This window comes from Castor canadensis, chromosome 12 (genome assembly GCF_047511655.1).
Source record: "Castor canadensis chromosome 12, mCasCan1.hap1v2, whole genome shotgun sequence".
Classification (NCBI taxonomy): Eukaryota; Metazoa; Chordata; class Mammalia; order Rodentia; family Castoridae; genus Castor; species Castor canadensis.
Window position 1 is genome coordinate 40,855,245 of NC_133397.1, and position 10,945 is coordinate 40,866,189.

Consider the following 10,945-nt stretch of genomic DNA (forward strand, 5'->3'; position numbering starts at 1 on the left):
TTATTTTGTGGTAAAGAGTCAGTTTTTAAAAAGCTGTATGCATGTAAAGTTCAGCAAATTGTTTTACTTTTATGAATGTTCATAGTAAATCAGAAGGAAATACAAAACTTAAAAGGGTTTATTTTAATGTGTTTTATGTATTGGTATTGAGATGAATAGGATTGATTTGTAAAGATTACATTTTTTTCCTAGGTGGTATTTAGTAATTAGCTGAATTATTATTATATTTTATTATTATTATTATTTTGTGGTTCTGGGGCTTGAACTCAGTTCCTCATGCTGGCACTGTACCATTTGAACCACTCTGCCAGCCACTAATGATGTTTTTGAACCTAGATTGCATTTTTAAGAACTCTGTAGAGACTGTTTATTTAAACTAAGTCTTCTTAATAATAATAATAGTAGTTAGAAATAGGCAGTGTTGGCACACCCCTGTAATTCCAGTACTTGGGAGGTAGAGGAAGAGGATCATGAGTGTGAAGCTAGCCAGGGCTACAAAGTGAGACCCTGTTTCAAGAAGCAAAACAAAAAAATTTAAAAATAAACTAGTATTCATCACATAGCAGGTTAAAAGGTCTAAGTTCTAACATTTAAATTGGAAATTTTGTATTTGAAGTCAACCTGAATTTAAACAAAACCTCTTTTTGGTCTGATATATAAATTATGAAGTAAATATAATAGATCATTTTTATGATTTTGGTTTTTGTTTTTTGGAGACAACATTGTCTTGCATGTTGGCCAGGCTGGCCCTGAACTTGTGATCCTTCTACTGCTGCCTCCTGAGTGCTGGGATTTCTGGTGTGTGCCACCACCCCAGCTCTTGTTTTCCATCTTAATATTAATCTAGGAAGGGGTGTCATTAATGAGAGACATGATGTGAAGTGCTAAGGACTGTATAGGCTCTCTTAATGAAGAAGCTCTTTTTGAAAAAAATTATAGCATTCTTTTTGATATATTAGGAGTTTTACAAATTTTGAAGTCATTTTAAGGGTTGGAGGTGGCCTATAGCTCCATGGTATAGTGCTTGTCTAGCGTGTCTAAGGCTCTGAGTTCAATTGCCAGCACTGCAAAATAAATTTATTATAGTAAGTACTCTACTTATGTTTAAATTCCTAGAGGTTCCTATTGTTTCATGATTGGCTAGTGTGAACTCTTTTTCTTCTTAAATTTAAATTTCATTTTTGAATTATATATAAATAACACAAGGGGATTTCATTGTGATAATTCCTTTTATACATGCATAAAAATTAGTAACCACCTTGTTTTTTTTGTTTTGGTTTTGTGGTACTAGAGTTTAAACTCAGGACTTCACACTTGGTAGGCAGTTGCTTTACTGCTTGAGCCACACCTCTAGCCTTCTTTTCCTTTTTAAACAAATCTGTTAGGTAAAAGAAGAGGAAGAGAGTACATTTACTTAGCCATTTAGAAGGTAATTTTTATTATCAAAACATTTTATCCCTCTTGCCAGGCTCCAGTGGCTTACGCCTATAATTAGCTACTCAGGAGGCAGAGATCAGGAGGATCACCGTTCAAAGCCAGCCCAGGCAAATAATTTGTGAGACCCTATCTTAAAAACACCCATCACCAAAAAGGACTGGTGGTGTGGCTTAAAGTGTAGGCCCTGAGTTCAAGCTCCAATACTGCAAAAAAGAAAAAATATTACCACTTTTATGGGGTGTACTCAAGGGAACCAAAAATAAGTCAGATTTCCAGCTGTTTGACTAAACACACAATTTTGTGTTTTCCTAAAACTAAACACTTTTCTAATGTCCAGTGAAGCATTTGATATGACCAGTGTCTGTGTGGTACTCTGACATGTTGGGACTGTTAATGCCAGCCACTCCAAGCTGTTAGCATTTAGACCATTATACCGTCTTCACACACTTTGTTTAGATGGGATCAGGGACTTTTTAATTTGTGATAGCTCTTAGCTTTAATGCTGTAGCAGAGTAGAAACTTAAGAATGTTTTAAATGGCACCTGGGCTCTGAATTTATGGTGAAATTCTCTGTATGTGATCCTGATGGGAAAAGGCCTTCGCTAACAGTCCTCTAGTTTGCACACACACAGCCTTGGCAGTCTCATTACAGCTTGCTGCTGAGTGCTTGCTCATTTCTTATGATGACGGTAAGGTGTCACCCTCTTTTCCTAAACCCCTAAAAAGTGTGCTTTAAAATTGAAAGTCTGCTGTTTTCATTGGATTTTGGTAAAGGAAGGCACAATACTCTTTATTTTTTACAAAATCTTTTTTTTTTTTTTTTTTTTTTTTTGACAGTACTGGGATTTGAACTCGGCTTCACACTTGCTAGGCAGACGCTCTACCGCTTGAGCCACCCTGCCAGTCCACAATACTCTATTTTTAAATGTTTTTACAGTGGGGAAGGATGCAGTAAAACATTTAACCCCATGCTGAGTTTTAGGTATTTCAAAATTCATTATAACAAACTTTTCTTAATTTTTTAAAGTATGTAAATTAGGCAGTGGGGCTTGAATTTTTAAGCTCTTATAGCTTGCGTCTACTTTTTATTATTTGATATTCCTGTGTACATTTCCTGTTTTTCTTTCTATGCAGGCTATGTAGAACCAATGCAGACACTCAATGATGTGTTGGCTCAGCTAGATGCTGTTGTCAGCTTTGCTTATGTGTCAAATGGAGCACCTGTACCGTATGTACGACCAGTCATTTTAGAGAAAGGACAAGGAAGAATTATATTGAAAGCGTCCAGGCATGCTTGTGTTGAAGTTCAAGATGATGTTGCATTTATTCCTAATGATGTGCACTTTGAAAAAGATAAACAGATGTTCCACATCATTACTGGTAAAAAAAAAAATCTAGTTTATGGGCTTGTGTGTGTGTGGGTAACATTTCCCATTTTTAATGTCATAGTAGGAATATGTTTTAAATTGATGAAGCAAGTCCCTGTCCTTGACATTAGTTAAAAAACATTTTTCATTCTTGTCGGTAATATATTCACATTTGGATTAGATGGGCAATTTGGAAGGAGAGATTAAAGCTTTAGAGAGAATGTTGTATCTGTGTGAAACTTCTATTCCAGGGGTTCAGAAAGAGCATTTAAAAATGAACATCACTTTGCCCTCAAAGCTTACTACAGAGTGAGTCCTTTCAGTAGTGAGGTCATTGAAGGACAGGCAGAATTTACATGTTAGAAGAATCTCAGCTTAAGGCAGCAATTCTTTTAAGACACTATACCCTTATTCATGTGAAACTCAAAATAAGTAGCCTTCTGTTTAGACTAACATAGCATGTCTCAGCTGAGGTGTTTTGAGAGGTCCTAATAAGATTCTGTAAGACAAAAGGGAAGGTAGGAGTCTTAGCACAGATATATTTGGGAAACAGTTATGGTTATATTCTATTTCCCCAAATGTTTTTTTTTTTTTAAGTTATTTAACCTAATCCTAATGAATAAGTTGTACATTTCCCCAAAGAAGAGTCAGGTCCTAGGACTTTGGTGTGTATTTTAAGATATGAGGAGCTTGACCATGCTGACGTACCCACTAGTACAGCTGCATTTACTGATGAATAAAAATGTTGAGTTAAGTAATCAATTAGGCCTGTACTACTTTTTTGGAAGTCATTAAATTAACCTCCAGGCATCTCTGTGAGCTTTGGGGAAATAGCTGCATGATCTTTGTAGGCCACAGTTAAATTACAGGTAAGCCAAAGTGACTTCACTTATCCATCTCTCTGGGTGGCTTCTGGTTTTGTTTCTAATTTGTCATATTGTTGTGACTTAGGGGTGACTCATCAGTGTATAGTCCACTTATTAGTAGCAGAAAAGACATGAATAATCTTGCTTGTTGATGTAATTTGTTTTGTAGGCCCCAATATGGGAGGTAAATCAACTTATATTCGCCAGACTGGAGTGATAGTACTCATGGCCCAAATTGGGTGTTTTGTGCCATGTGAGTCAGCAGAAGTGTCCATTGTAGATTGCATCTTGGCACGGGTCGGGGCTGGTGACAGTCAGTTGAAAGGAATCTCCACATTCATGGCTGAAATGCTGGAAACTGCTTCCATCCTCAGGTAAGTGTATGTCCCAGTCCCCTGAAAACAGAAATGAGTATACCTATCTCATGAGAAGTACATTTGCAGATTCATCCATAAAACATCTAAAGACATTTGTCTTTTGTGAACTTACGTACTTTTTTTTTTTTTTTTAGCAGTACTGGGGCTTGAACTCAGGGCCTTGTTCTTGAGCCACACCCCCAGCCCTTTTCTCTTTCTTTTTCAGATACGGTGTTGAGCTTCCTAGGGCCAGCCTTGGACTATAACTTCCCTACCTTTGCCCCTTGTGTAGCTGTGATCACAGGCATGAGCCGGCACATTTCACTTGATTTTTTTAGATACAGTCTTACTAACTTTTTGCCCAAGTTGGCCTCGAACCACAGTCCACCCATCTTGTACTTTATATTATCTTGAAAGGATGATTGGAGCTAGGAGTGCCTTTTGTCCCAGTTACTGAGGAGGCTAAGGGGAGGGGGAGTCACATGAGTCCAGGAGTTTGAGACAGCTTGGGCAACATAGAAAGTGGGGAGGGGCGATTGTTGGTAATTACGGAAAACTTTTCTTAAGGTTTCATGGTAGCCCATGCTTTTGCTTCCACCGTTCATACTATCTAGAATGGTCCTTCCTGCCTTTCACCCAATCTTTAGAGCCCCAGTGATAAAAATTCTACTTCTCTGATGATTTTTCTAACTGTGTGAGTATAGGATCATGGGTGTTTTTTCTCTAAATTACTCTTTAACATGCCTGTAACGCAGCTAGGTTTTTGTTTTGGAGGTCACTGAAATCCTGTGTCTTTATTGTACCGTTTAGCAGTTTCTTTGTAGTCAGGGACTTTGTTTTCTGTTTCTTGGTATCTTCTAAAATACTTTGCATATAGTAGTTCCTTAGTAAGTTTTGTGCTGATTTTATTTCTGAGAGGTTCTTTTGTTAGGTTGTAAGGGATTATAAAACAATGCAAATTTTGGTGTAGTAATTAGTAGATTGATATTTATAACTTAAAAGATGAGAAAAATAGGGCCAGAAATGTAGCATAGTGGTAAAGTTTTTGCATGTTTTTGCATGTACAAGCCCAGAGAGAGAGAAAAGAGAGGTTTAAGCTGGCAATTCACAGGAAAACAAACAATGAGTGAGCACATCAAGGGCTGTTAAATTCACTAATTACAAAAAAAAAAAAAAAAATCCCTTCGCTTTTGGTTAAAGATAGAAAAGAGTAGCAATAATAATGGGGTTGTGACAGGCGCACGAGCAGTGTGTTTGTGCGTCTCCCTGACAGACCCTAGTCCTATCTTTATTGAGTTTTATATGTACATTTTGCGGGCGGGGCAGGGGGAGGAGAGGGATTTAGTACTTAGGGTTTGAACTCAGGGTTTCCTGCTTGCTAGGTAGTCACTCTACCACCTCAGCCATGCCTCCACACCAGTTTTACATACTTTTTTACTCTTGACGGATTTGATTGGTGTGAAATGAATGATGGCTGCTTTATTTTCTTTGATTACTACTAGTTTGATAACTTAAAAAAGATTTATTTACCATTTGTTTCCTCTTCCATCAGTTTTTGTTTGTGTGCATGCCTCTTTCTGCTAAAGTTTTAGTGCTTTTTATTGAATTTTTTTTTTAAATTTTTATACATTGTTGTATTTATGGCATGTCTTTCTTTCCCAGTGTCTTAGTTTTGTTTTTGGTGTCATCACATTTTATATCATGGAAATTTCTCCATGTGATTAATGTGTTTCAGGTCTGCAACCAAAGATTCTTTAATAATCATAGATGAATTGGGAAGAGGAACCTCTACTTATGATGGATTTGGGTTAGCCTGGGCTATATCAGACTATATCGCAACAAAGATTGGCGCTTTTTGCATGTTTGCCACCCATTTCCATGAACTTACTGCACTGGCCAGTCAGATTCCCATCGTTAACAACCTACATGTCACGGCACTAACCACTGAAGAGACCTTAACTATGCTTTATCAGGTGAAGAAAGGTAAGTATGTGTCACTGCTGTTTAAAATGAGAGCATGACATGGGAAACTCAGTGCATTTGCAATATTAGTAATTGCCTTGTTTCTTTTAAGTTAGGATTGATTGATTTATTGATTGATGATTGATTGGTAGGGCTGGGATTTGGATTCAGGTGCTAGACTGCTTGAGCCACACGTCCACTCCATTTTGCCCTGATAAGTTTGGAAATGGGGTCTCATGGGCTGGCCTGAAACTTCAGTCCTCCTGTAGCCAGCTTCATTGATGTTTTTATAGAACATATTTACTTTCCAGCCTAGCGGTAGAAGCATTGTACATTATATTTCTTTGTGTCATAGTAGGACCACACATTCTAAAGCAATGGCAGAAAGAATAATTTGTATGTCTAAATATCCCCACAGAGGGATTTACCTGTCTTCATAGCAGTATGTTTCTTGATAGATTAACTTTTAGATAATAATAATTAGTATACTGTGAAATTCCAGGTTCTAAATGTTACTGCTGAATAAAATATTTCTTGTAGCAAGATGTTGTGAAACAATCCTGTAATCCCATCTGTAATCCCAGTACTATGAGAGGAGGATCACGAGTGGGAGGTCAGCCTGAGTTACATGCTTGGAAACTATCTCAAAAAAAAAAAATTGTTGTAATTATTTTATAGTATCTTTAAGGTTGGGTTATTGAAATGGTTTGGGTTCATCCAAACTAGGGGTTCCAGATATCCTGAAATTGTTTCTAATGACCTATGGAGTGGCTTATCTGTTGGTATTTCATCCTTTTGGAAAAACTTGTTGATTGTGCTTACAGCACCTACTCAGACTCAGATTACTGAGTTGGTGAGGCTAACACACTGTAAGGTTTTATAAGGTTTCTTTTTATCATACTGTATGACTTAATTTCACCAGTCATCAGAATGACTTTTTTTAGTGGTTTTCTGATTTCCCATTCTTTTGTCCTTCATTGTTCATTCTTCAGTGGAAATCCTTTTTTGAGTCAGTGCTTGCACTGTTGCTGTTAGAGAATACAGGCACTTGGATCTGATCCGCCATTGAGGAGGGGTCTGAACTCAGGACCTCGCACTTGCTAGGCCGGAGCTCACTCTATCACTGAGCCACTCCACTAGTCCTGATCATGAATTTAGCATGAAATTGTGGTATTCCTTTTAAATCATTTCTGTGTGTGTGTGTGTGTGTGCGCGTGCGTGTGTGTGAAGTCCATGTGATGTGCAGAGAAGATAGCATCAAGTTCTTCCTTCACTGGGATTGTGTATCAGATACTTCTACTTCATTTTGTGTTTATCTCTCAATTATGCAGCATTTGCAGCTTTAGAATGCGTAGCATAAATAACTAGACCAACCTTTTTTCATAGTTGACATATAACTGAGTCAAAGCCAGAAGCTATATAATAATTTTGCAACCATTGTTTGTATTAAATGCTTATTAGAAAGACTGTCTTAATTCAGTTTATTTCTTACAAATGGGAATAAAGGTAAGCTACCTAATCTATAAATTTATTCATTAATTTGAGTAAAAAATTCCATTGTCTTTTAAGAATGTAAATAACTTCCAAGAAAGATACTTTAAATTCTTCAAACTATTGTTAATTCTTCTAAATTATCCAGTTGCTTTTGATCTCTAGGAAATTATTTTGTTAGATCCAAAGGCTAAAACGTCACTGTTAATTTAATAGGTCATATTTTGAATTAAATGCTATTCTTAGTGATACTTATATGTATCTCTTCCCGCCCTCTATTTTTGTTTTTTTTTTTGTGTGTGTGTGTGTTTCTTTGTACTATAGTTTCTTTTTCATGAAATCAGAAAACTAGAGATAGGGGGTTGATTTTTTTTTTTAAGATTAAAATACTAGGACCTTGAAAATGTCTGCCAAGCTTTTCCTTGGTTATTTTTATTTTTCCTATTATACTTGTCAAAGATAAAATACAGTACTGTGTGTCAAATCATAATCGTTTTTCATTTGAGGCTTAATTAAAATTCTTTTATCTAAGTTTCTCTGAAACATTTGACTAATATATTTGAAATAATCCACATTCAAGTTTTTTGATGCCAAGGTAAGAAGGGTAAATTCTGTTTACATAAATGATGGCTCTCTCCTTGTCCTCACCTACCCCACCTCAATCTCTCATAGGTGTCTGTGATCAGAGTTTTGGAATTCATGTTGCAGAGCTTGCAAATTTCCCCAAGCACGTAATAGAGTGCGCCAAGCAAAAAGCTCTGGAGCTCGAGGAGTTTCAGAATATCGGAGCCTCACAAGGGCGCAGTGAAATGGAACCAGCGGCAAAGAGGTGCTATCTGGAAAGAGAGGTTTGTCTTTTTTTTTTTTTTTTTCCTTAAAGGTACTGGGGTTTGAACTCAGGGCCACTCCACCAGCCCTTTTTTTGTGATGGGTTTTTTAAAGATTGGGTCTTGTGAACTATTCACCCAGGCTAGGTTCAAACCTCAGTCTCCTGATCTCTGTCTCCTGAATAGCTAGGATTACAGGTGTGAACCACTGGTGCCCAGCTGTCAGTTTGTTTTTACAATTACTTAATAAACCAAGTAACCAAGATCGAGGGGGTTTTTTCCCCCCTTTAATTCTAGTTTACTTTTTTCATCATTCTTACTGACTTTCACTCTTATTTCTTTGCTTGACCAAGAATCCATCTCTGCTAATTTGATTTTTGCAGTGTACATCAGCAAAAAGATGAAAAGATAGGGTTGCAGATGTAACTAAGTGTGGAGCACGTGTAGTTCAGTCCTTTTCACTCCCCCTGGATAAGAGTGCATTTTCAGGCACCAGGTTTAATGGTAGGAGTGAGGGAACATCAATGCAGATTTAAAATTACTCAAAGGAGGGCTGAGGGCGTAGTGCAAGTGATAGTGTTTACCTAGCGTGCTCATGGCCCTGGGTTCAAACCCAAGGACTGAAAGGAAAGAAAACTCATTCAAAGGAGCTATAAGTGCGCAGTTAAATTGCATATTTACCTGGGTAGGATAATAACAAGAAAATGAAAAGAAATAATCCCTTCCTCCAGTGATTTAGAAAATAGTTGAACAGATGAGAATAATGAATTTGTCCTAAGAGTATACAGTGGTACATGACAAATGTTTATTAAAGAAAGCTATGTGTGGGCAAGGTGTTTATTTTCATGGGAAAAGGCCTTTGTAAGCTAACGGCCCAAATTTACAGAGGTGCAACATATGCTTTTTTCTTTCTTTCTTTTTTTTTTAGTTGAAGGCTTGCTCATTAATAAAAGTAAAAGAATCTTAATGCACTGCCTGTCCTGGCAACATTTACTGTGGTGTACGTTGTGACAGCTTTTTACTTACTACAGTTTTAGCTTTTACCCAGAGAATTTTGTTGTTGTTTTTTCATGCTTGATAGTTGGTATATAAACTGGAAAAATATTATAATCTGTTAATACTTTGAGGTATGGAAGGTTACCATCCTAAACATGAAATGGTTTTTGTTTCAGTAATGTATCAAACCATTCTTGCTCTTGTTGATGTGGGATTAGGCAGGCTTTTTTGTATAATGTCTGGTTTTTTGATTAGAAGTCTTGTATTTTGATACCTTAAAAAATTTTTTTTCTTTGATGGGACTGGGGTTTGAACTTGACTCCAGCTTGCAAAGCAGGTGTTCTAGCACTTGAGCCATGCCTCTGGTCCATTTTGTGCTGGTTATTTTGGAGGTGAGGTCTCAAAAACTATTTACCCTGGACTGGCCTCAAACCTCAATCCTCCCCATATCAGCCTCCAAAGTAGCTAGGATTACGGGCGTGAGCAACCAGTACCTGGCTAACCATGTCTTTTGGAATAGCAATAACTGGACAGTACACTAAAGTGGAAGCTCTGTGTGTGTGTGTGTGTGTGTGTGTGTGTGTGTGTGTGTGTGTGTGAGAGAGAGAGAGAGAGAGAGAGAAAGAGGAGAGAAGGGAGAAAAACTTCAGTTGACTGTTTATACCTTACAGTATTCTTTGTAAATCTTGACTTCTTTTGTCCTCAGAGAATTAAGTTTGTATATTAATATAAAAGAGGGATTTGAGAACTTTAAATTTCAATCCTTTTGTCATTACCTGCTGTAAAGAAATTTATAAATGTCATTTTGATGAATTTCTATTGGTGGCAACTGAGGGCTTTGCTATGTTTTCTAGACATTGCACACTTATAATAATAAAAGTGGTCTTTAAATATTGGGTAGTGTGTTTAAATTGAGATTTAATTTCATTTCATTGCTGTCTAATACAACTTTTAGAAATGACATTTTAATGACTATTGGAATGTTCACATGTTTTCCAGCAAGGTGAAAAAATTATTCAGGAATTTCTAGCCAAGGTGAAGCAAGTGCCCTTTACTGAAATGTCGGAAGAAAACATCGCAAAAAAGTTAAAACAGTTGAAAGCTGAGGTGATGGCAAAGAATAATAGTTTTATAAATGAACTTATTTCACGAATAAAGGTTACTACGTGAGAAAACCCCACCAGTGGAATGAAGATAATATGGATAAGCTACTGTCTGCGATACTTTTACATTTTGCATTAACCCTTTTCCATAGTGTTGACTATCAGTGCCCAGGTATCAGTTTAATAAAATATTTAGTACTGCTTTATCTGAGTACATTTCCAAAGATTTGTGTTTTGAAAATTGAGTGCTGTAATTGAGGACTATTTAAATGAATGTGGGCAATAGTTAACCACAGGCTGAATTTTATAAATAAAACCATGTAGTTTAAGGAATGTGAGTGTGTTTTATTTCTTTGCAATTATGACTCTTACCATTATAAATAAGTAGCCAAGGACCTTGTGAAGTATAGAGTCTTAAAGCTGAGGACACCATGGAGAGCATTCCCAGTGATGCTCTCTGTGTCCATCTTTATCTAATCTGGCAGGAGCCAGGTTAGCTGCACACACGTTGACCAAAGAATTTATTAATCCAGAATTGGA

General features: G+C 36.8%; 1 protein-coding gene across 2 annotated transcripts in view; it reads left to right on the plus strand.

The window, feature by feature from the left end:
- Positions 1-10,738, plus strand: part of Msh2 (mutS homolog 2) — a 66,574-nt gene extending 55,836 nt beyond the window's left edge. For both annotated transcript variants that reach the window (XM_074049635.1, XM_074049636.1), the window contains 5 exons: positions 2,572-2,817; positions 3,840-4,044; positions 5,762-6,009; positions 8,152-8,327; positions 10,302-10,738. In XM_074049635.1, coding sequence (XP_073905736.1) covers positions 2,572-2,817; positions 3,840-4,044; positions 5,762-6,009; positions 8,152-8,327; positions 10,302-10,472 — 1,046 coding nt within the window. In that variant the 3' untranslated portion in view covers positions 10,473-10,738. The remainder of the gene's footprint in view (positions 1-2,571; positions 2,818-3,839; positions 4,045-5,761; positions 6,010-8,151; positions 8,328-10,301) is intronic.
- The last annotated feature ends 207 nt before the right edge of the window (positions 10,739-10,945 follow it).